The sequence below is a fragment of the Ochlerotatus camptorhynchus genome, unplaced genomic scaffold (assembly GCF_037179485.1).
Source record: "Ochlerotatus camptorhynchus isolate MF236.1 unplaced genomic scaffold, CSIRO-AGI_Acam_v1.1 ptg000611l, whole genome shotgun sequence".
In the NCBI taxonomy this organism is placed as follows: Eukaryota; Metazoa; Arthropoda; class Insecta; order Diptera; family Culicidae; genus Ochlerotatus; species Ochlerotatus camptorhynchus.
Genome location: NW_027041091.1, coordinates 109,252 through 136,526, shown reverse-complemented (window position 1 = coordinate 136,526; position 27,275 = coordinate 109,252). Strand labels below are relative to the sequence as shown.

At 39.2% G+C, this 27,275-nt stretch overlaps 1 protein-coding gene across 1 annotated transcript; it reads right to left on the bottom strand.

Annotated features, from left to right (window-relative positions):
- Window positions 1-760: 760 nt before the first annotated feature.
- On the bottom strand, window positions 761-26,836 carry LOC135714110 (uncharacterized). The gene is made up of 5 exons (XM_065237382.1): window positions 26,787-26,836; window positions 12,128-12,663; window positions 2,381-2,530; window positions 2,052-2,215; window positions 761-1,948 (listed from the first exon to the last, which is right to left on the bottom strand). The coding sequence occupies exons 2-5, from the start codon at window positions 12,552-12,554 to the stop codon at window positions 761-763; spliced, it is 1,929 nt and encodes a 642-aa protein (XP_065093454.1). The 5' UTR covers window positions 12,555-12,663; window positions 26,787-26,836.
- Window positions 26,837-27,275: the final 439 nt, after the last annotated feature.

Genomic DNA, 27,275 nt, shown 5'->3' with positions numbered 1-27,275 from the left:
CACTTTAGGAGACAATAGGCGCAGTTGTTGGTTTGATTGTACGAAAATGAATTTGTATATTATACGAATAAGGCGTAATATTGACATTGCGCCAGATGACAGGAAAAACGAATGTTTCGTACCATTAATGAAGAATGTGTTGTATGTACGATATTCATTTTTACGAAACGGTTTTCAGAGAAATAACGAAAATACATTTTCAGTGTAGTGGAATACCTGTATAAAGAAAGAGAGAATGATCAGTAACTTCCATTTAATTTCACTACTTTAATTGCTTACCCTGGACAGATACGCGTATTTCATCTACAATATGCAGGCTTCTTCAGTGCCTTGTACTAATACTCGACTGAAGAGACACTGACAAAGTCTGCACATTGTAGACGCAATATGCGTTTCAGTCAAGGATAAGCAATTAAGGCAGTGGACTGAAATGGAAATTACTAATCCTATTAAAACTTCCATTGGTGGTGGCATGGTGTTGTGACGGTTGTGACCCACAGGACTACTCAAAACTTAGAGCACTCATAGAACATAATAAGTTGATGGCATTGATTTTATAATTCCAAGATCCAAAAATTTATTTCCATTTACATACTACGCAGCTACTACATACTACACGGTATTTTCGGATCTCGCACTAAAAACACAATCCAGGTTTTGTTTTCACATGTTTTACTGGCATACACTCGCATCTAATAAATATTCTCGAACATACCATTATTCTCTATCACTCCGTCTTAAACCTCCTAACATCTAAGATTTACTCTGAACACGGAAGCTGATTGTACCTCAAACAAGCCCCGATGTTGTCCTCCGGACTGCCCTTATCCATACCTTCTCCAAAATGTATCCCCAACCCGAACGGTGTAACGGAAGTTTCCAACCGGCACGGGGACACCCCGAACGGGCACAGCGAGTTTCCACAGTGCACCGGAATGCAACTAGGCAAATCACCCATACCAGCCCCTATGAAATCCTCCACAATACAGGGAAGCGTTATCCGATCCCTACAGTTGGAGATAAACTGCCTCGAATAGCCACCAAACTGCCGACCCTGGCGATGGGATCCATCGAAGTTCCGATACGTCTCGAAAATGCTTCGCGAAAAGAACGACGGGAAGAAGCTATCGAAGAATCCACCTCCACCCCCACCGGAACCTTCATCCGCAGCGTCCGGCTCGTCCGCCTGTGGTTCATCGGCTGCTGGTTCATCGGCTACTGATTCGTCGGCTACTGATTCGTCGGCGACCGGATCTGCCAAGGCCGGTTCATCTGCAGCCACTGCATCATCCGCCGGTGTATCGAACAACCCTGGTCCCGCATCATCGACGTCCGAGGCGGCTGGAACTGTATCACCCCCATCTACAGGGATATCTGCTGCCGGAGCTAGTGGGTCGTTGGCGAGGGCTGGATCAGAAAACGTTCCCGTTCCTCCTGGCCCAGCAGATCCACCTGGCCCGGCTAGTCCACCTGGGCTTCCGGATGAACCACCTGGGAAACCACCTGGTGAATTACTTCCTCCTCCGTTCGACAAAGGATTACCTATTCGAAAAGATTGATCATCGCAAGGCTCGTAAGCCACGGAACACATTCCCTTTTCCTGTCGAATACACGCTCGGTAATTGTGATTCGCTAAATGCCGTCCATTATCGGCGAAATTGAACGTTTGGATGATTCCTTCCAGTCCCGTATAATACTGCATACATCCGCTCGGAGCCCGCTGGCTGAACGGTATCTGTGTAATCTTGATTTCCCACAGTCTCTGCGTGAAGGACCGCGGCGAAAAGTTCATCAACAGTTCAATCTTCTCGTCCGCCCGGCTCTTTGGGTTAAGATCGTAGAACAGGTGCTGGCCACCGTTTTGACCGCACAGGTCAAACGGCAACACTCCGCCAATTAGTTTAAACACGTCCCCATCGCAAATTCCCGTTCGTCGATTCGGTTGTCCCTGCGGAATGAAAACCAAATAAACAGACACGGTCATAACATTCAACAGGTTCAACGGGCATCCGGGAACGGTAGTGACAATGAATCTAATTACGCTCAATTACCAATGCAAAATGGATGAAATCGAATTTCAGTTGGGTTATTTCGTCGCTCATCAGCTTGATCTTCAGCTTGCACACTGACATGGTCCGGGACAGCAACGCCGGGAAGCTGGGTGATATAAAGTACGTAATGTTGTTACCCATCTCCTGGTCGCATGTGGCCGTAACTAAATGAGAAAAGATAGGGAGAAGGGAAAAGTTTTTTTGCAAATTAGCTTGACCAAAGTTTGACAATAAAATGAATAAATAAACAAAAAAAATAAAAGAGTCGTTTCTCGGTCTCCCTTCCTCCGTGAAGTGGTGAAGTGGGGGTGGAATTAAGTAAGCCTTACATATGCAGCAAACACCAAAACCAAGCGCACATTGGCCCCGCGCTGAGCCACCTTGGATGCGACACTCGTATTTGTTGAGGCACTGGCCGGTGCGAAGTCCGTCGTCCGAAAGGCACTCGTCATCCACTGGGACCGGCAAAAAGTTGAGCACTGCAGAGTAGAAAGGGAAACGGAAAATTTACAATTAATTACCATGAATCCTGGTGAGTGATGGCAGTTGGAAATTGAGTTTTGAGAAAGCAATTTTTCGCTGTAGAAAGCACCCATTTAGAATGACTTACGTTTATCATTTGTGATGCGTTGTTATTGGGAGAACCGGGGATCGTTTCGGCACTAGGATTTCGCAAATAATTTGACGTAAATGGTGACTTTGACTATATGTTTTGTGTGACTTCTGCGTGAAGTCAACGATTTACATAGTTGAAGATGCTAATTTCAAATAACAGACTAAAGTGGTAATTTTTATACGATAGATGAGGAGATGAAAGTATAGAATTGATAGTTCCGTTAAGAGTACGGCAGTGTGAAAATTGCATATAGAGAGTAGAAAGCGAGCTAGACAACTTTTGCGAAGGTACAAATCAGTTTGTCCCTCCTGGTGGCGGGGGGGACACCCCTCATCATCCCTCTCCAAAGGGCTTTAGTCTGTTATTTGAAATTAGTATATTCAACTATGTAAATGGTGAATTAGTTCTTCATGTTCAAGATTTTGAATAAAAAAAAGATAAAAGGTCTTTATAACCAATACCTGGATCTCTCCAGGCGCTTGGAACAATGCACATTGGTCTAGCTTGGGAATTTTAGAAGACAAAAATCCTAGTTATTTTGTCTGCAGTTTCAAAAGTTTGTTCTTCGGCACGGGAATAGAAAGGAGATAGGGTTCCACCACCTTTCCAAACATAAAATTATCTCTTTAATCTCGTGTGGGTCAACTTTTACACTTTTCATATGTACAGAATGTGAATCAATTTGAGAGATTTTTGCTATGGATCACTTTTAGTTTTATCCTATAACAAATATCGATTAGAAATTAGTTTCTTCAATTTCTCGATGAAAATTGGCATTAGCTATCTCAAAATGCAGGAAAATAAGTTTTCAAATAGTGAAGAATTTAAAATGCTGATTTTTTTTTCAGTTAGGACCGACCCCGGCGTAGTGGTTAGCATCCATACCTCTCACGCCAAAGTCACGAGTTCAAATCTAACTCCCGGATAAGTCACGAATGACCAGAGCGGTAAAGTGACTATAATGTATAAAAAAAAATCAGTTGAGGATGATTTATGCTGAAATGAAGTTAATTGAATATCCCTTAATATTTTTTGGGTTTTTTTTTTTAATTTTGATACAGTCATAAACTTCTGGTATAGCATAGTATCCAAACATTTATAAATAAATTTATCCCTTTAATTAAAAGACTTTACTTAATCCCGGAAGCTGTGTTGGAATTCCATCTAGAGTTTTTTTTTGACTTCACAAGGATTTGATTTTCAACTTTTTCCATTTTTTCTAAGTTCCTTCAGAAGTTTCTTTTAACTACCTGCTGCGGTTTATTCTGATTTAATTTGAAATTCATGAGACACCCCCCGAAAGTTTTTTTTTCAAACTTCCTCCGGAAGTTTTTTTTTTTAACTTAACCTGAAAGTTTTTTTTTCTCCCTGTATTTCCCTGAAAGTGGTTTAAGACTACTCCAGAAATTTTATGTTGTTACTATAAGATTTTCTCGCAACTTTCTTCCATCTTTCCGCGGATATAGGATGCTTTTTACGACATCCCCGGGTAGGTTCTTCTGACTTATTCTGAATGTTTCTACTGAATAAAACAATGCTGATGATGGTACAGCACGCAACACCACCCTACTGGTTTCTCTCTGAGATGAATACTTTATTGGTCATGACGAAATTACCAACACAATAATTGGGTAAAGAAGAATTGTATCATAACCAAATCATCGCCTGGAAATGCTTTTGGCAACGTGAGGCTTTAGGTAGTGATAAACGTTACTAGAACTATTCCACAGCCGCAGACAGTATATGAGGAAGTCAAACGTGCCTATGGATTTGAAGTCCCCTCATCCAATAATGTATGAGTTAGGTAAAGGAGTGTGCGTTTGACTAGTACTGTCGCATTAATCTCAAATTCTATTCTATTTTCACACTACCATACTCTAGCGGAACTATCAACCTTTCCTCTTCAGAACTTTCTTTAGTTAATAAATTATCACACTAAACCTTCATGTTGATATTAGTATAGCATTTTCCAAACAACTCTGATCATCATCATTTTTTTTTGTTTTTTTTTTTTTCTTTTGATGCCTGCTCTGACAATGTATTCTGACTGACACCGAGCGATCCTTACAATTTCTCCTGGCAGCTACCACAGAGTTTCCCTAGAAATCTTGTCTCGGAAGTATCTGCTGACTTCCTCTAGCACTTCTTTGAATGTTTATTCCGACTCCCGATGTTTATCCCGACAGAGTCCTCAGCTTCCGAAGTTTCTTAGAACTTTTTCCTGGAGTGTTTCTGTCTTCTCTGGCAGTACTTTCTAACCAGTCCAAAAAGTTTCCATCAGCATCCACTCGAAATTTCTCGAAATTTATTGACTGCACTAAGTGAATTTCCCGGAAATGGTTTCCTGGTTGGTGTGGGCTTTCTTTAATGAAAATGTATATTTGGCATGCCTTTTATAGCTGTTTCCCAGGAAATCGAACTAGCTTCCCTAGGATTGGACTACGTGATTTTTGGTGAAATTAACGTATTCCAATAAAAAAAATGTTTTATCACGTTATTTTTACAAAACCCCCAGACCAAAATCACCACTGGTGTTCTGTTATGCACAAAAAAACTCAATTTTTTGGCCTTTGCAAAAAATTAGGGGATCCATTAATTAATAATTTGAATCTAACTTTCTAGTAGTATAAGGACATATGATTTTCGACAAAGTTAATTTCAAGCTACTTTGTCAAAGATTTTTTTGTTTCAGAGTTTTATTTTTATTTTCCTTGATTGGTTTTCCGTCGATCTAGTTTTCTGTACTGAGTACCAATACTACCGACGCCAGAATGGCATCTCCCACACCTGGACCCTACCTATCGACCCATCAACTCATAGACCGGGGACCAACGGCTTTACTTCCCTTCCAAAGGTAGGCGTGATCAGAGATTTTATGCCTCAGAAAATTCCGGCGACGCCGACTGGGATTGAATTCAAGCCCTTTGGGGTGAGAGGTATTCACGTTTACCACTACACCAGAGGCGTCGCATATTTCAGCATTGACATAGGGTGATCCAGAAAAAAGAATAGTTTAATTATTCTAATTTTTCAATTTCAAATTTCTCGAGAAGTCTCCTACTTTTGGCACTTTTTAAAGTGCTTTTTTTTTCGTCGAATATAGTCAATTTATCATATCGTCCGACCATTGTCCACAGAGATGGCACTGTTCCGCTGGTAGAAAGTTATAAAAATCCCCATATACAAATTGACAGAAGTGGGAATAACTTGCTTTCGGTGCATATGCAGGTCAAAACAAGTGAACGACAACCTAAATAAATTAGTTAGGGACTTTGTCGTTCAGTTTTTCCCGGAAATTATTGTTAAATAAGCTAAAATTAAATAAAAATATTTTTTCTCCATGCAGTTTTACCTGGTTTACTACCAGTCCCCAGAGAACCAAAAAATTCAAAATTGAGAGAGAAAATTCGCTATCACGGGGCCTCCCTTAGCTCAGTCGGTAAAGGTGCAGCTACAAAGAAAGACCATGCTGGAGGTGGCTGGGTTCAATTCCCGGTCCGGTCTAGGAATTTTTCGGGTCGGAAAATTTCTCGACTTCCCTGGGCATAGAAGTATGATTGGACTTGCCACACAATCATATCAATGCAAAAATGGTACAGGCATCGAAAGCTCTCAATTAATAACTGTGGAAGTGCATCTAGAACACTAAGTTGAGAGCACGCAATAAGCTAATTTGCGATATGCAATAAGCTTGAAATGCAAAAAAGAAGAAGAATAAGAAAAATAATAAGAGCTAAATTTCTCAATATGCCAACACACTGCAAAACATGTCTAGTACCTCTATATATCCATTTTGATTAACATCCGAAGTCCCTCCTTATTCACATATTCTGCGCAAAATGTTTTTTCTGCCCCACTCCATACATAAAAAATGGCATCATGTTAGGGGCGGGACTAATAAATTATGTTGTGAGCAGAATATGTAAAATAGGAGGGACTTCGGATGTAGTTTTAGGGCAGAATATATAAAAAAAAAGGAGGACAGGAGCGACGGATTGGGAAGAGCTTTGAAGAGATTGGCAACGCGAGCTAGTTTACAAGGAGCCACTATTCAGACGCCAAACGAGCTTTATGACTGAGCAATGCAGAATTGTGTCGTATGAGATCTGTTCTGAAGAAAAATAAATACTGTCACACCGTTTTGCATCAGCTGTATCTATTCTCAGTATACGTAGTATGCATGCAGCAACTCCTTCTGGTATTGATACCATTATTATGAAAACTATTTCTGGTGCCATGTATTATTATGAAAACTATTTCTGGTGTCATGGTTCAGCTTTTAGATTTGCGGCAACGAAACGTGCAAAGCAAGTAGATTCGAATAATAATGAGAAGAAATCATCACGAAGTGCAAGCCTAAAGAAGAAAAATAAGTAAATTGTTATTTCTGTATACAGTATTTTATGTATTGGAAAGTCTTAACTCATGTTTGGGCATGAGAAATCAATTAATAGATGTTAAGTACGCTTCAACTTATCGGTACGATAATGCAATTCGTTAAAATGACTACTAGTGTAAAGTTTTCATCCACTAAATAATATTTAAATTTTTCAACACTGCATAAAAACTGTTCTTGGTTTTATCATCCATATTTTTACCATCAAAGATGATTTAACACAGAAGGTCATGTGAATGAATCTTATTAAGAGGAAAAGAAAAAAACAGCTCTCATAATTTATGACTTTGATTCATTCAAAATACAATATCTCAGAAACTATGCAAATGTGTCGCATTAATAGGTGTCCTTAAATTGAAAATTAAATGACATGTATTATGAGAAACTGCATTTAAAGTTTTCAAACGAAAATTAAAAAAAATGGCACCACTGTACAGAAACAAAGGTCGCAGATTTTGATTCCTTGTTTAATTTCGTTATAAAGATAATACCTACCAGCTTGTCGCTTTATTTGTTCCGGAGATATGAACAACAGAAAGTAGCGCTTTCTAAAAAATATCGAAAATGGAAAATGCACCCCGGAAATATCGAAAATGAACATTCCTTCCAAATTTAGTCCAAATCGGAAGAGGTCAATTTCACTTTTGCAATTTTGTGTGACCAGTTGACGCGGAATGACCCGTATATAGAGGTATTTTTTAACCGCACTGCCCTCTGTTAACAATTAACGGAACTAAGTGTATGGGTAATTTCTGATAGATGTCCCATTAAGAACAGCAGTGACATCTGAAGGAAAATTAACGCACAAGCATTTTTTTCTTCTTTTTTTATTGTGCGTTTAGTTTTCCCATTACTTAAAACTAACGTTGCTAAAGCGGGGGCCGATTACTCGCGGCTATCTCGAGGTTAGGGGTAGCAAATTGAAACAAATGGATGGCAGGGTAGGTTTGGAGAGCAATGTGCTCTTGATCTCGAACTAAGCGACAAACTGACGAAAAAGACAGACCTGGAGGTAGACAGATAGGGAGCTAACAACTTGGGAGAACACAAGATGCCACTAGCTACTAAATCCTTAGATCTATCCGTTTTAAAAACACATAAATTATATTCAAATAGTCGAGATCAACGCAGAAGCATAGTAATATGATTAATTGATATATCAACAGTAGGGTGAGTCAACTTTATATGGTGGGTCACAGCCACAGGCTCTTCACAGCTCTTTCTGTTCGTTTTGAAATCCCCAGCAACTGTGCCAAATTTGATTGGAATCGACTACGATCTGGATTTGCAAGAATGTTTTAAAATTTGTATGGGAAATGGCCCGAAACGGTTCAACTGCATGTAAAAATTCAAAAATCGCTCCATTTTTATCAAACATGGGACTTAGATTGAGAAAACTATACATAACAAGTACGTCAAGGAGCATAAATCGATTCAACCTGTCTGCAAAAGTAAAATTTTTTGTGTACTGTTGCCATGGTGCTTTCGTTTTTCCTCGAATCGTTTCGCCGTCTTCAATGAATTTGTTCTCAATCTAAGTCTAACGTTTGGTCAAAAGTGAGTGAGTTTTTAAATTTTGACTCGCAATTGAACAGTTTTGGACAATTTCCCCATACAAATCCAGATCTTAACCATATTCGTTCAAATTTGACACAGTTGTTGTGTACCTAAATACAAATCGAAAGACCTGTAGGGAGTAGGAGTTTGTTAATTTTACTCACCCTAATGAACAGTTTTTAGAGTGCACTGAGTAATTTACTTTTAATTCCGTTATAGTGTGCTAACTCTGACCAGAAACGAAAATTTCGTCTACAACTTGTAGACTACCGTATGCGTGATAATGTTTGCACCATCATACAAATAAGGTTCCCGTTTCACCTGTGCATACAATGCCTTGGTTTTCTTTGCATGCACATATCCTATAGCTCATACCGTAGTAGGCTGTGTATAAAAGAAAATGATTTACTTAGTTTGACAGTTGCACCATGACGAAGTGGCAGCGAATTAGTGATTTATCTCACGCGCAAATGTCGCAAAAAGACATTTCAATCGCCGTGGTAGTGTCCCGGTGGGCCGTCAAAAGGGTTTTAGACCGAGAAAAGAAAGGACAACTATCCGCGAAGGTGGCCACAGGTCGTCCGAGGTCAGTTCGGACTCCGAGGGTTATCGCTGCTATCAAAAGGAAGATTCGGGTGAATCCAGTGCGTTCAATAAGGAAAATGGCAAAGGAACATGGGATCAGTGACTTTACGGCACGGAAAATCGTAAAGGAAGATTGCGGGGCGAGGGCACGGAAAAAACTCACATAATTACCAACCGCATCCGGGAGCTACGAGTCGAACGATGCAAGAAAATCTTGAACTTCGTTTAGCGAAAAAATCCGGCAATCCTGTTCACCGATGAGAGGATGTTTACCGTCGATCCCGTATCAAATTTCAGAGCCAACCGGTATATTAGTTCTCTTCCGGAAGACGTGGCCGACCAGCACAAGAACGTGTATCTGACCAAGCATCCTGCTAGCGTTATGGTGTTTGGATTGGTGGCTTCTGATGGCAAAAAATGGACCCGGTGTTCATTCCAGAAGGCGACAAGGTCAACACGGAGGTCTACATCGGGATTTTAAGTAAGTATCTTCTTCCGTGGATCAAAGAACAGTACGGTCCGAAGCCAAATGTTGTATTTCAACAAGATGGGGCTCCGTGCCACACCTCGAACCGCACTCAGAACTGGTTGCAGGAACATCTTCCGTTCTGGGCGAAGGATATGTGGCCACCATCCAGCCCCTATCTTAATCCGCTGGATTACTCAATATGGCGCGTCATGAAGGCCAAGGCCTGTTCTAAACACCACCCGAGTACAGCAAGCCTCAGACAAACATTGACCCGTACCTGGAGAGAAATGGATCCAGACTACATTATTAGAACCTGCCGTGCATTCCGGAAGCGTGTGGAGGCCGTAATTGCAGCAAGTGAAAACTTGATCGATGATTAACATAGGTTTAGACTCTGAGAAACACCCCCCTCTGAATAAATAAAAAAAAAAACTCGAAAACGAAATTTTTGAGATTTTTTTGAATTTTGACATTGCTCAATGGTGCAAACATTATCACGCATGGTAACTCAAGTGACACTGAAGTGCTGGATCAAATATTAAAGCCATATTGCTAAAGTTTTGAGCTTGAAATTTGAGGAGTAGTGAAATATTCAGAAGATTGCATTAATACTTGAATTGTGTTCGCTGAAGAAGAATTTGGTGCTAAAATATCAACAATTGTTGTAGTTTTTACTGCATATTTTATCGCAAAATTTTTTAAACAAATACGCCTAAATATAGGCAATAACATAAATTTTTCACATACAGTAATTTTTATAATACAAACTCGTTCATTTTAACGAAATCTGGTTCCAGATTCAGATTCAGCGATATCAAATTAGGCCATATAAGTGGCCTCCCTTAGCTCAGTCGGTAAAGGCGCAAGTACAAATCAAGATCATGCTGGATGTGGCTGGGTTTGATTCCCGATCCGGCCTAGGAATTTTTCGGGTTGGAAAATTTCGCGACTTCCCTGGGCATAAAGTGTGTGATTGTACTTGCCACACAACTATACTAATGCAAAAATGGTATATGCTCGAAAGCTCTCAATTAATAACTGTGGAAGTGCATCTGGAGCACAAAGTTGTGAGCACGCAATATGCTAATAACCTTGAAATGCAAAGAGGACGAAGAAGAAGAAGAATAAAAAAGAAAATTTTTAACCTGGGGTGCGACACATCCAAATCACAATTTTGGTAGGTCAGCAAATTTCACGTTATTGAACCAATCTACGATAAATCTTTTTTCATCACTTGCATCTAAATCCATCTAATCACATCGCTCTCCAACATTTTGCAGACAATGTTCCAAATATCCATCAATCTTTTTTTTTATCTACTAAGCTTGCGTGCATCTTAGCGAAATTTTTGCTGCATCTTAGATACAGTCGCCCTCCTCGGATTTAGCCGAACAAAGCTCTAGAATAAATGTTGATTATGATCGGATTTTGAGGAACAATTAAATGTTACATATTTTATCTTTTCAACAAAATTGTAAATTTAAAGCGATAGTAGTGATCAACTTCACCCCGTTTGACGGTATTTAAATTATAATCATTTTACTATACGTACTCAAACTTCTTACAAACTCTACCGTTCAAGCTAAAATGTGATTCAATAAATGTTGAATATTGGATCCACCAGCAGACAAAGTTCTTGATATATTGATACACATAATGAAAAGTTACAGCACTTTGAAGTACTTGGAAGAAGCATAACAATTACGGTGATTACTTTATTATTACCAGTACTGTATCTGTCGAAAGATAACCACCAATAACGGCATTAAAAGGAAGTTATTCAACCCACTCCAAAAAGCTATTCATACCATTCATGCTGTTCATGCCGTTTTAAGCATTTTCAATAAACCTTCAAATCCTTCAAGCTTACATGAAATGAGCATTTTCTAAATCTACACCGTTGGTGATAGGGAGGTATTTGATAGACACACCTTGCAGCGTACCGCAACGTCGTCGCCGTCATGATGTAATACGTATTAAATCCGCTAACGCAGCTCCGAAGCTTTCTTTGCCCAGGCTACCCCCTCGCACTCCAAATCTGCTATATTCGTTTGCTTTTTGACTACCAGCTTCATTTCGCTACTACGGTTCATCACCACCACTGTCGATGTGACTGGGAAATTGTAACAGCATCAAAAACCACCACGTTGAAGCAACATAAAATATGCATTTTCCACCACCCAGGGCACGGAGATATAGCTGATCAACGAACGCTCGCAGCTGCATGGGAAACCTAACGGTTGGCGAAGATGCGCGATTGAAGGATGGATGTGGAAAATTGGGAGTGAAATATTTTACGACGATTACACAGCACCATCAGGTGATGGGAAATAAACCGGGAGGCGAAGCCATAGTCGTAAAAAGTTGCACTGTTAAAGTGCTAGTCGATGTAAGATTATCAGATTAGCCGGAATGAAAATTTGCATCAAATAGAACAAAAGTTCGATACTCACCCTTGGCTCTTCGCCCGCTGGTCCGATTAGCTGCAGCAAAGTCATTGCTCTGGTCCAAATCGAAAACGTCGTTTTCCAACAATCCGTCCACTCCGAACATTCGACTTCGCCGAAAGCCGGTCCCATTGCGTAGGTTTTGGCCGGAATGCGGCGACGAAGCGGCGGATGAATACGACGATGAAGATGACAATGATAAATCTGCATCCCGCGAGACCTGTTCGGCCGGCGGACCCCAGATGTCATAATTTTTCATCACCGGCCAGGATTTGGCTGCGAGTGAAGGCGCCGCTTGACAGCCATTCCGGAGCAGCACCATCATCGGCAGCAGGGCGGTAACTGTCACCACCAGCACGGATGTCACCGCCCTCGGTAATGCAATTAATTCGTGCTGATTCACATTTAATTTTCGCATACTTTTCACCAGCATTATGTTATTATTAATATTTTTTTGATCTTCTGTCTCTTCAGCCGTGGCTTATCGCATGATTGGGTTGTGCGGTGGGATCCTATCACATGTTTAATCTGGTTCTGGTTCACTTCATGCGCGGTTCAATTGATAGTCACACGCTGGATTTACGGTATCGGGACACTAATTAATCATTACAGGATTTTATATGTCGAATGTCCACTATGATTTACGGCTCTGTAAATATTGTTTAACGTCAACGAAATTTACCACGCACGAGCTGACACTTCGAATGAAGAAATTTACATGGCAACAATTGCTATGATATACTTTAATCGCTCAGCATCAATCGGGATAAACTGATTTTGAAGCATAACAGCGGAATTAATTCTGTTTTATATAGGTAGACGAATGTTTCCCAATAACGAAAAAAAGCCATTCTGCAATTTAATTCCATAAATTACACTTGTAAATTGATGGGACACTGACAATGAAGCGAGAAATATATATCACTATGAATTGGAATGTGAAGCACAAAAAAAATGAACACACCGAAAGTACAGTATAAAAATGAACATTGAAAAAATTGGAATCCACTCATACCAGACCACACCAAAGGGGGATCTGGTCGGAAAACGTGAAGAAAAGCGAAAATCAACATGAGCATAAACAAACGACGGGTAGCAAATAAAACTGAAATTGCAATTAAAAAACAGTTCTGAATATGCATGTGCACGGTTGGAGGGGGGGGGGGGGGTGCACATGGAAACTTCAACCTGGGTAGTGCCAATAAAGCAAGTTTTGGCTCGCTGCGCCATTCAGCCTGGATCAGTCATGTAAACCTGTAGTTGGCAGCGAATTGGATGCTGTTGACAGTGGTAACCATCAGCGGTGACGGTGAGTTGACATAAAGTGAGAATCAGTGGACGGTTTTCAAGTTTTTAATAATGTATATATACGATATACTGTTGAATCACACTGCAAACACTGGATTCAGATCATCCAAGTCGGTTGAATTTCATCGGGTATTTAAACAGCTGAACCGTTGTTATGACCGTTAAACTTGATCAATAAAATTGACAAATTACATGCTTTATCATTAAATGGGGTTAACAGAACAAATCCTGTAAAAGTTTGGAATAAATTTTCTATTTTTTAACCTTTTTTTTAATGTTTAATCTTTCACCTAACAGTTCCTTAGTTTGAAAATTACCGAACAGTGGATTAGTATGTATGAACCGTGGACATTAGAGTGATGCAAAATTTGAAATTTTCGCTCCACAATACTTAAACGATTCCAAATCGGATCCTGACTAACCTCTCAAAATGTGAACCCATTTGGGGAGAAACTGAGATGGCACAAACCATTTGAAGTTTGTATGGGAATTACTATGGTAAAACCAAGATTTTTGTTCATGTCTATCTAATAATTCACCATATCTGTCTGCTTCAAAAACTTTCAACTGTACTTGTAGGAAATTGTTCCAGCTACAACTTTCTTGAAGACCACTTTTTGATTAAATGCAAGAATCGAAAGTTATCAAAGCTGCTCAACTGCTCAGCAGGCAACATTGGTGTTTCTGGGGCGTTGAATAGGACACAAAAATCATGGCTACTATGTCACACAGTGCTGCAAAATCTCGACAGTACACGGTTATATTGACAATTCTGTTTTGGTCACTCATTTTAGCTTACAGTCATAGTCAAGGCAAACCATGTCAATTGTCAATGAAAATGGTGTCAGTGACGAACATGTGCAGATTTGTTTATTAGCTAAATTTGTAACAAAATTAAATGACTTGAGCAAAACAATTACATGGATCCATTTTAGTGAACAAGTATCTACGTCCTGAGCTACTTGGATAACAATAATGTGACACAGAATGTACTAAATTACACTTTTTGTTACCAGGTGAACCTTTGTCATTGACGAAAAAATGAATGAGATTTTGACGAAGGTTTTTTTGAGGATCAAGTCTGTCAGTGACTATGTGACGAACAATTTTGTCAATATCGCGCGAAAGTCTGTCAATGACAATGACAAATCTCAGCACTGATGTCACACTGCAAAATACAGTGTTGCCTACAGAGCAGCTGCTTGATCATGTCATAAGTTTACCAATCTCTTAAATAATTAATAATTTTTTCCTGTCTCGTTTTACATAGAAACGATCTTCTTCAAAGTTGTAGCTGAGAAAATTTTCTATAAGAATGGCTATTGAACTGTTTTGCAGCTCAATATGGAAAAAGACTAGAAGGCAATGAACAAAAAGTTGAGATTTTCCATAGTAATTTACATGTAAACTTCAAATGGCTTGTGCGAAGTCTGTTTCTAACCAAATGAGTTGTAACTTTGGGAGGCTAATCAGGACCCGATTTGAAACCATTTAAGCACTGTGGAGCGAAAAAGTCAATCTTTGCATCAGTCTAGTGGACATTCACTAACGTACTTATCTGCCGCGCAAAAATCGGCTCCAGTGAACTCGTTCAGACAAATAAATAAAATCCTTATAAAAAGTAGAAGGGTCTGTGCCTAGGGGCACGAACGAAAGCTTGACGTAGGACCACAAGTGAACGGAAGAAATGTGAAGAGCATTAAGTTCTTGTAATTGATCGATCATCTATAATCTTAACTGTTTCCGTTTTTTATTGCAGGCGTACCAAATTTGTAGTATTATTATTATTTTTTTTTTCAAAGATCAAAGATTTTCACTTGCACCTCTGCTTCCAAGTTTGGTTAGAAGATTACAACTCTGGAGAGAATTGTGTGTGGTCGTTGGGGGCGTGTGGTTCTGAATATGGACAAACAGGCACAGATAAATTCTATTCCAACTCTTAACTGTAATAAGCTTGTTGGCTCTGAAAAGGGCCGTTTTGTTGCCAAAGCTGGTGATGACTTAACCTCTGAAACCATACAGGATGCGTCTGTCGCCTCAAAGCGTAGACAACATCCATGGCTGATTATGCTTGGCGTGTTCAGACAGCATCACGGATCACATTTTCCAGGAACACCTTAAGCACACCTCGTGACACCGCCCCGGCGAGCCAAACGACGGATGGCGGCTATCACGAAGAACCTTGCGATGACGCTTGGCGAGGAGGCCTTTACCAAGACCTTTTCCTCCTTTGCCACGACCAGTCATTGTTGCTTGTGGGGTAGAAGAGTGGACTACCTAACCTGCCACCACCCTCCAAGTGCTGATATTGCTGCTTCAGCTGCCTGCTCACCACGCCGTCCGAAGCGAAAATAAGTTGAGGCTACTACTACTACTAAAATGTTTGTTTATTTACTTATTGGCTTGTGGTTTACAATTATTGTACATTTCAATTGATTTAGCCCGAAAGCTCTTCATCTTTGGTGATTATATCTGAACAAGTTACTGATTGATTTTAGTTTTACATTGTAATAGCTTACATTTTGCTTTTAAGGAGTTGAGGTTAGACAGCGGCGCTCCTTTATATCTTTTCAGGTTAAATCAGAATGATGTGCAACCAAGTGGTACTCGATTATGACGACTGGGTTTGCGAAGAACGTTTATTTCATGAAAAAAGTGATTCATCTATCACTTTTTATTTGTACATTGGACAATGCTTGACATTGCCACTTTTTCAATAGTTTTTTGTGGAAAATCATCAGTCAGAAGCATTGCTATTGATGCGTAGAAATATTTCTGATCGATTGGCGATGAAATTATTGAAATTGGTCCAGGGGCTGCTGAGTCATTAATGTTCAAAATCTTTCATAATTCTGTTGCATGTTCCATTTTTGGTTTTCACAAAGTGTACCCCCATATAGAAATTACAGACGTAGTTCCACGTAAAAAAATAGCAGAAAACAATCCAAAATCTTGAGTTTTGTTAAATTTTTAAGATATTGGGCTTCATAGAAAGTTTTGAGATCTCAACGTCCAGGCCATGAGCCAAGAGCAAAATTTAACGCAAGAGACAATTTTTAAAACTGAAGACTCCCAAACTTTGAAGCATTCTTTGAAAGAGATCGAGTGTTTACAGACCTTGGGTAAATTTTCCAGATCCCATAAGTTGATGCCATACTATGATATCAAGGTATTAAATATAGAAAAAAAAATGTACGTTGTACGTGTACGTGTCACGAATACCGTCAGGCGAGAACCCAAAAAAAACCGGGGGTACGATTACACCGGTAGAACATGGTTCCGTGGACATTATAGAGTCGAGTTATAAATTCGCGTGTGTCGCTGGTGACGCAGTCGCATTCCGTACCGTAAACGACCGTTGTCAGTACGGAGGACTGGTCGAGTGACTTGGTGCGACGTTTACCGTGAAAAGTGATAGGCAGTCAGATCTTGGGAACACAGCCTTGCCCAAAGTGTGAACTCAGTCCGGAGAAGAAAAGGCAACCGGGTGTTGTAGGCAAGAACGTAATCCCCGGCATGGGGCTTCGGCGAATACCGACGCCGAAAAACGAAAAAACAAGGAAGAATGGCCGGAAAGTGGGAGTTGGAGAACGGGAGCAGAGGCGGAGAAGTGGTACATCGGCGGTGTAGCAGTGAAGCTGAGTGGCCCCAACGGTAGTGCACGTGCCTAGTACATCGACTTTGTAATCGATGAAGATGTATAAAATTGTTGAAACTTAGGTTGGTGACTTGTATTTAGAAAAAGAATCAAGAAGTGGCTATAATATTCTAGGTTCGACCCACATCGGATAGAGAGAGCTGCTGGTGAGTATCTGGAAATTGCGCATTTAAATTGTTATTAAAGATCTGTGCAACTGCGTAATAGGATGGTAACAAAGCCTGGAGCTTGACAGAAATTAAAAATTTGTGATTCAGGAAATGTAATTCAGGACTGAAAACTTGAGAACAAATCATGAGATAATAGAATATTCCACATCAGTGGCTCTCAAACTTTTGTCGATTGCGACTAGTGCTGCCCCAAATATTCGGCCGCCATAGTATTTGGGCTACTTGGGCTTTGCACTCTAGAAATGGTACTCAAACACCTTGTCGGCTACTTCTTAGAAGCGAAAAGATTGAATATAAGATAACGTTTCAGTGTAAGCGCCGAATACCTGGCCGAATAGCACTTTTTGGTGCATCACTAATTGCGACCCACTTGGAGAATTTCCATCAGCACGTAGCCCACAAATATTAAATTACATACGTAAGGCCAAAATTTCCTTAAAAAATGAAAAACTTCTTTAAAATGTCACAAACAAATTTGCATGATTGTCTAGTACCGTAAAACGGGATATCTTTGATAATGCGGGTAACTTTGATAGTATAATGTAAAGATTAAATTTACTCGCTGCGCTTTTTCCAAATTTGAAATATTAGTTCCATATTGTAGTTTAGAGTATTTCCGTTGATATCGTATATAGTTTTTATATAGTATGTGTTATAAATAAAAAAAAAACAATTTTCGTGATTTTGACCTGTTTGAAAATCACTCAAACCAACACTTATGAAATGTATTACTGATATAGCCATCACAAATTCAATGTTGTATGTTTTCTGATTCTGAATTTCAATGCTTATGATGTTTTCTGATTATATAAGCATTCAAAGTTTCATATTTAAAGAACTAAATTTTTTGAGTTTCACCTATTTTTTCTACATTCATCTAGCATTATCAAAGTAACCCCAAATCAAAAAACTGAAGATCGGTCACAAAACTAAAAAAAATAGTGCAAATGCTTTAATTTTCGTTTAACATATTACTAACGAATTGACTCTTGGGTCTTCAGTACTTATTTTAAAAATATAAAATTTGAAAAACATTCATCGCTGTAAAAATTATTTAGAATATACTATCAATGTTACCCAGTTTTACGGTACCCAACATTTTTAAACGATTTACAACCGCCTTAATTTCCAACGCAATTCCACCAAATAAGTCCAAAATCGGCATTCAAAAAACCAAAGTTTTATAAAACACAATTTTCTTGTTTTTTGCCTGTTTGAAAAGGCACTCAAAAAATTACTTATGAAATGTGTTTCCGATTTACAGGTATACCTCGATATAAGGTAACTGTCACTTTTGACTTCCATCGTTCGCTAATAACAATTGAATCATACCAAGGGGTAAGACAGCTTTACTCTGAGTTCCTTTTTTGCAACGAGTAACTCGTGAGTAACTCAATGTACTTCAAAATTAAATCAACGTGCATCGATTTTTTGCCTCTTTACCTCTTGGCTTACTCCGTTTACCCCCTTCACATATAAGGCATAAGTCTTGCTTGTAAACAAAATAGCATTGTTCAGACCGGCTATTGAAACGACGTGAATTCCAGAGTTTGTGTAGAAAACGGTTCCACCGAGGAGAACGAGAAATCGTTGCGGGCAATCACCGGCATATAACTGAAGAACGAAACATGCTCAGAATATAATAAATAACAGTTAAAAGAATAACAAATAAAACAACAAAACAATTTTTATCCTTCTGGATGAAATTCTTCTTTAAAGTAGTTATGTTAATCTTCAACAAACACTTCCGTCGACGGCTGCAGAAGAATCCAGATGGTGTATCGCAGAAAGCTAACCACATCACGATCATTCAGAAAGCACCAGAAGTGTGAGGATGTCCGCTCGCAGCAGAACGGGGCCTTGGGAATCCAGTGGTTGGTTCGTAGTTTCATCTAGTGGCAGATTGTTGAGCGATGAGAATGAGATCGCTGCGATGAGTATCAGAGGACGTGCAGGGTACGTATAATTTGCCGGATCTGGAGTATTTGGTCAGGCGGATCAAGTTCTTCTACCAAATCGAGCCGGATGTTTCCTTTTTGTTTTTGTTTTGCTTGACAGCAGCTTTTCGGCTTTAGAATAATGAGGTAACTTCTACAATGTACTGTAATTTGTACAATAATACTCATTTACTCATATTAAACAATCGTCGCCTTAGAACTACCGGTTTTGCTTACTAAGCAGAACATCATGAGTCTAATCTCAAGCCCATCCACATTCAAGATTCGTCAATCGTTTTATTTGTTAACATGACTACATGGTAATAACAGCAACTCGATGATTAAAAAGGAGCTCGTCTGTCTAGGGGTAAACGTTTTTGCTTACTGAGCAGAAGACCGTGGGTTCAATCCCAAGCTCCTTCGCGTTATATGATCGTTAGGACATCAATTCAGCTTATCGTTTACCAAAACGAACCCTGCTGCAAACCCAACCCTCTTACCCAACATCCCTGTGATTCCTCGTGGAAGTGCAGAGGACTCCTCGGCTTCCATCAAAGCGAGTGTCACGTCAACACATTCCTTTCTTGACCTGCGTTCAGGCGCGGCTGGCGCTGGTATTGCCTAATTCGAGATCACCAGTTTTTACACATTTAGGAAGATTGCTAGCATCGTCTATTGGTTCTCTGTGTAATTACAGCTGGTTTGGTAATAACAGAGTAGCAACCGTGGGCGGTCAATCATAGTCATGCTCATGCTTATGACAGTAGCTTTTCGGCTTCGCACCTCCATATGTTGCTGTGATGCGAAATTTTATGATGTTTTCTGATTATATACCCACTCAAAGTTTCATATTTCTTGAACTAAATTGTTTGATTTTCGCGCATGTTTTTCTACATTCATCGAGCAATACCAAAGTAACCCCAAATAAAAATATTGATTTTCGGTCACTAGACTAAAATGTAGTGCAAATGCAATAATTACAGTTAACCATATTACTAAAGAACTGACTCTAAGATCCTCGGTACTTGATTAAAAAATTTGAAAAACATTCATTTCTGTAAAACATATTTAAAATATATTTCAAAAATCTAACAATGCTACGCGGTACTTTAGAGTTTTAAAGTTATGAAAGCGCCCAAATAACCCATTAATCACAAAAAACTTAATCGAAATTTCTATAGTTGAAGATGTTATTTTCAAATAACAGACTAAAGGGGTAATTTGGCCATAGCACACTGGGCCAGGAATGATTTCAAAGGAGCAAAATTAATAGCTCCGAAACGAAGCATTTCCGGGACTTAGTGTCTTGGTCAAAGTTTCTCATAATAATGAGGACTATCTATTGACATAAACAAATATGTAGTTCAAAACTCTTCCGCAAAGATGGCACCACAAACTAACTTCTTTCACTGAAGTTTTCGAGACTTGATGTCTTGGGCAAAGTTGTTTATCTTGACAAAGGAAACAACTCTTTTCAAAACGTAAAATTTCCACAGCCTACTGGTTCCAAGTTATATTGAGTTAAAGAAAAAAATGTTGAAAATATGGGTTTTTCTTTCTGTTTCTGTTTTTTGGCTTACAACCATATAATTTTATATTTTTCTATTATGCAAATACATTATATAAATAACTTCTGTGAAGAAACACACTGGTTTAAGCTTCAAATTTTAAGGATATTGTTGGAAAAAAAAAGAAAAAAAATCAACATTTTTTTTACTTTATTATCTGCCAAAGCGCAAAAAATTGCAACCTAACATTTTCAGCAAAAATTATGCACGGATCACATTTTCCAGAATCATTCAGCACATCTCGTGTTTTCTCGTAGATCAGTCCGGAGATACGTTTGACACCACCACGGCGAGCCAGACGACCGATGGCGGTTATCACGAAGATCTTTGCGATGACGCGTGGCGCCTCCTTTGCCACGACCAGTCATTGTTGCTTGTTAGGTAGAAGAGTGGACTACTTAACCTGCCACCATCTTCCTATTGCTGCTATTGATGCTTCTGCTACCTGTTCACCACGTTGTCCGAAGCGAAAATGAGTTGAGGCTAGACAGCAGCGCTCTTTTATGTATATCTTTTCAGGTTAAAGTAGAATGATGTGCAACCAAGTGATACTCGATTATGACGGCTGGGTTTGGGAAGAACGTTTATTACATTAAAACAGTGATAAAATTATCACTTTTTACTTGTACATTGGATAATGCTTGACCTTACCACTTTTTCAATAGTTTCTTGTGGAAAATCATCAGTCGAAAGAATTGCTATTGAAGCGTCAAAATATTTCTGATCGATTGTTGATAAAATTATTGAAATTGGTCCAGGGGCAGCTGAGTTATTAATATTCAAAATCTTTCATAATTGTGTTACACACGGTGTCTCTGGTAGAAAACATTAATAAAAAAAAATCAGTATCGCTAAAATACGCACCAAACGAAAGCTTATGCTCTCCCCTTTCAAATGAGACTAACCTCGAAATGTTCTATCGGGTCTAGAACATTTTTTTCAAAACATTACATTTAAAAATGTATCCTTTGGGATTTGAATCTTATGGATATCGCATTAGCCATTTCTACGGTTATCTAGGTAGCCATGACAAATATTTAAATTTTTTTTTTATTCGTGATCTTAAAAAAGGAATGTTTTAGTTAATATTAATTTTTATTCATTGAATTCAATTGTGAACAAGGATTGTTTAAAATATAACTAAAAATAATTAACAGTTTACAAATGTCCACTATTGTACATCACTACAGCACGAAGAAGCTGCCGATCATATACTTCAGAGGTTTCTGGGGCCTTGACACGATTCCAAACAATTTGAAAATCGAAATGTACAGTGTCACTGGCTTGCTCCCCATATTTGCTCAAACCACTTCCAGTGATTTTACAAAATTCTGGGACATGGTACCGCAAAACATGGAATTTGAAGCTATTGGGTAAGCTGGCTGCAATCCACGTCCTAGAAAAGTTCTCAACCTTTTCTACGTAATCTTCACATAGATTTTCTTGAAAACAACCCTTGTAGACAAGATCAAATTGATCGAGTACCTGCAATATAATTAGCATTATAAAACGATAATTGAAATAACGATAAGATTACTTGCAGTTCTTAGCAACTTCAAGGTTCCATCAGATTGCAAAACATGTCGATTTTGCAGCAGTTTGTGGCAATTCCGTCCGATGAATCCGTATTTGCTGTGACGTTGGCAGCTACTGATACTTGCCCAATCCATAGCAGTGTCTGAATCAATGGATTCCACCTTCTTGTAGATTGCATTTATAATTCCAAGCGTAATGTGTAAGGAAGGCGGTGGACAGAGGGTTATGATTTGGTCGTCAGATGATCCGCACAGCAATGGCTCATCAATACAATTGAAAAAGTTTCTCGCCAGTTTATTTGCGGACCGGCTTTTCCATGCCGCTGACATCTCACGAATATGTCCGAGAGTTCGAGGCTGTGCAGCTGTATTGCATAGATTATTCTTCGGTGCGGTGCAATAAGGACAAGGAAATGTCGAGCTGTGTCCCATTATTCCACTAAGGAGGTTGACAATCTTCAAATCCCCGGCAACAAAGAACTTGAAATTGTTCAGGTGCAAGAGAGTACTCCATATATTTGCGATATTAGCATATTTCTCGGGGACTCCAGGAGCAACTGCTAACAGTAATAGCATTTTTACACCAGTATCCTTGCAATGGCCTCGTGTTTCATTCAACTTGGAGTTCGTGGTTTGAGATCTTTCGATAATGGACAGAGTCACTTTAAAAGAACCGCCCCCTCCGTCAACACCGATTTTACAGAACGAGCTTGTCAAATCAACGCCTCTTTTCGATATAACATGCTCTACCAATCCTTGCACGTCGTTACAATAGACCACTGGCTTCAAAACCATTTCTTCACTATCGTTCAAATAGAATGGTAATTCAGCTACCTCGAAAAAACGCTGGAGTGATTGGTTTAGGATTGTTATTTTGGAAGAGACGTTGTGGGCGATTTCGATGTCTAAGCCCCTTAGACAGGTGTTCAGTTGTAATGTCCGTCTGGTACTCAAATCGCAAGTCTTTTTATCAAAAACAAATCGTCAGCAGACAGATGTGGTTTCCTTTTCACCTGAATACCAGAAGTAGTGGATTTCCAGCTGGATGGTAGTCCGTGTAGATTAGAGAGCTTTACCTGACCATCTCCATCCGTGGGTTTGTCCCTCATATACTTCGCAACGACAGGGTCTCCAGCATCTTGAGCGTTCTGGACAATCCCGAGCAAATTGCGCTTCGCTACAGTCTTCGTACATGTATGTCGTTTACCTTTTGCCATTTCCGAATAGCAATATGGACACAAATTCAACTGGCACTTTTTTTTTCGCATTACCCGAGAAGCTGGGTCTGCCACGTTTCCCCTTGGATTTAGGTGAAATTGTCACTCTTGCAGCAATGCATATCTCGCATGCGCAAATATCAGCGCTTCGAGTGGCAAGTTTTAAATTGTACTTATACTTGTACAGCGTGGTATTATCAGAATTATTCTGATTACTATTCGAATAAACTGTAAACGAACATGCTCGACAAATTTTTGTAGGATAATGCCAACCTATCGATCTAACATCGTGAAGAAAGTGTTGTTCGATAATATCAACCACCTTTGTTGATAGTGGTTGAAGATGCAGCTTCTTCAAGCACAGTATGCACACCACCAAACGATTTTCTTCGTGACTTTTCGGTTTCATGTTTAAGTTTTGCTGTCAGAATTATATGTGTATATAGATAAACGTTTGAATATTTTTTAATTAGATAGAGCCATACCTTTTTTCATCAAATCAAAACGATGACACAAAACAACAAAAGTTCACTTTTTCACAAGAAACAAATACCAGTTGGTTCACAATACCACGTGCGCAGAATGCATATGACAGATAGGCTTTTAGAGTCATGACCTGCTACGATCAAATTGTATCCAAATCATAAGTTCCACTGATTTTTTTCAAACCATCCTTTGAAAAGGATGATTTTTGATAATTTTCAACCGTAATTCATACAAAAAAAATTCTAGACCCCCCGATAGAACATTTCGAGGTTAGTCTCATTTGAAAGGGGAGAGCATAAGCTTTCGTTTGGTGAGTGTTTTAGCGATACTGATTTTTTTTATTAATGTTGTTCTACCAGAGACACCGTGACATGTTCCAGTTTTCACAAAGTGTACCCCCTTATAGAAATCACAGACGTAGTCCTACGTCAAAAGTGAAGAATTTTAAAGTATTTGTTCTACGAACTTTTCACCCATATGATGTAAAAATGTGCAGTCTACGGAAATTCGTTCTAGAAATTTCATTCAAACATAGTTTTCGTGTAGATTCCATTGATTGAGAGGTAAAAATCAGAAAAGAGGCCGTTATAGCTAAAGTTCACAAGACAACAGAGCCAATAAAAGGTTCAATTAGATTGACAGAACATAGTTGCATTGCTTTTCAATGGCGATCGATGACTGTTTCATCAATAGATGATTCTTCTAGAAACATGAATCCTCAGTAGACGTGTTTTTTTTCAATGGCAAGTGTCACTCGAGCCATCCAAAATGTTCGTTATTTTATAAATTGCTGTTATTTTCTTAGGAACTATAGCGCAACTCTGGGGTACATTTTTTTGTTCTTTACTATGGTAGCGCAAAAAAAAATACCAGAAGAACTCGCCTTGCGGATGGTAGACAATTTCTTTCAAAATGCGGTCTTACCACACAAACTCGAGGGAGTATAGCTATTTCCACATCTTCCATTTTGGATGCCTCGAGTGACACTTGCCTTTGATAAAATAAACGTCTACTGAGGATTCATATTTCTAAAAAAAATCATCCATCAATAAAAAACAGTCATCGGTAGTCATTGAAAAGCAATGTTGAACTATGTTCTGTCAATCTAATTGAAACTTTTATTGGCTCTGTTGTCTTGTGAATTTTAGCTATAACGGCCTCTTTTAGATTTTTATCCCTCAATCTATGGAATCTACACGAAAACTATGTTTGAACGAAATTTCTAGAACAGTATACGGAACATTATGCCGTAGACTGCACATTTTTACATCATATGGGTGAAAAGTTCGTAGAACAAATACTTTAAAATTCTTCACTTTTTAAGATATCTTCAAGCATGAAACTAAGTCAAACTTCAATAAAATCACTCTGTTACAATGAACAGGTCTAGTGCTAGTATTTGAAAATTGATCCCACAGGGGTCCCACAGTAAAAAAAAATAGACCAAGGACCCCAAGGGTGAGGCCAGGAGTCAGAATACAGTAGAAAGAGAAATAAACTTATCGAAAATCCAATGCACCCAATATCCTACTTAAATAATCCCAATAACACCAAAAGCACGCGAATCATCGCTGCTCACAAGGTCACCACTTTTGAACCATTCATTCATTTATCACTTATCCGCGCTGGCTAAAAAACATCACTTTCATTCAATCCGTGTAAGGTAATGTAGCTGTCAATCTTCCAGAAATTACTGTCCATCATGATTTCTCCGCCTTCGAAATTGAAACCACACCAACGTCACCGGAGTTTAACGTGAGCTCACAAAAATCATTATCTTCCGTCAATATGATATAGGCGTAGGACACTTTCTCCTCGTCGCTAAAATTTCCCACAGACAGTTTAGCAACGTCGTCCGTCAGTCAGTCAGTGCGTCAAGCGGTCCATCCACCGGACATAAACAGAGGGCAGGGATGGAACGCTTTTCGGAGCATTGTTCATTACTTTTTAATATGGAAGCTAACGATAAGCTCAATTAAAGTTTCGTTTAATCCGTCTTAAAATAGATAAATTAAAGCTTTTATTATACCGATCAAAATTCGCACCTTTGAGTCACAGTCCGTGATTTCACTGAAGATTAACTAGAGTGCGCACTCGGGTTCATCTTCAGTGGAGACACAGAGTGTGACTCCACGGAGCGAAAATTTATTTATTTTAAGATGGATTAACTGAAAGTTTAATTGGACTTACCGTTAGCTTTCCATATTCAAAAAATGAACGATGCTCAAAAGAGCGATTCATCCCTGACGGAGGGTAAATAATTGCCCAGACAGTCTCAGAGTGATTGAAATTCCATTAAAACGTGAAATGAGCTGAAGAAGAAAAAAACACACACGACACTGTATCCACTCTCATCATCACTCGGTCAACTGATCATGCCACACTCTGTCACGAATTTCGACATGTGCAACATTACTGCGAATCAAGCGCACCTGTGGGTCAACTACTTGTCGCAAATTAACACACATATTCTTTTGAGCTGATCCAGTCCATGCATTCGCATTTTCAATATTTCTTGAAGTTTCGTCTCAGCTCAATCGTAAAATACCAAGCACCAGCCTAAAGACCCAACCCCGTACGCAAAGTTTAAACAGCTCTCTTCCTTGCACAAACTGCACGGATCAACGAACCCCGCAATTCGAAACAAGCAAACAACGTACACAACACTTTCTTCTCCGTATTTAGTCGCGAGTGTCGCGCAAAGACTCACTAAACTAGCCGGGAACACGGCAACTAGTTTCAATTAACACACTCTCCCTAGGGAGCAAAGATGATTAAACTATTACCCGTCGGTTGATAATTAGAGGGACACACAAAACAGCCTATCGATGTTTTTTTTTTTTTGCACTGCAGATGAAAATCTTATGCGCTCGCGTGAGTCTACTTTGACTCGAGAGAAAGACGACCGAACCACTCGGCAGCTAGCGACAAACTCAACGATGCTTCGGAAGGTGAGGTCTTGGCTTCTCCTCTCACCGGGCTCACCGCGGATGTACAGCTGCAGATGGTCGCTGGTGTTGGTTGATCGTGCAACCTCAACTCAACCATCAGGTGGCGAATCGCACGGTTTCAATTGCAGATCTTATATTGGTAAAACATAATCAATGTTGAAAACGATGATTATTATTGTACTATGAAAAATAAGGAAACATTGAAGATTATTACTAGAGTTGGAATTTGGTTGTTGGAAATGGCTTTTCAGTCTAGTCAAAAATAGAACAGCAGTATTTTGATCTTGTCGAGACTGAAAAGCCATTTCCCACTCATACCTTTTT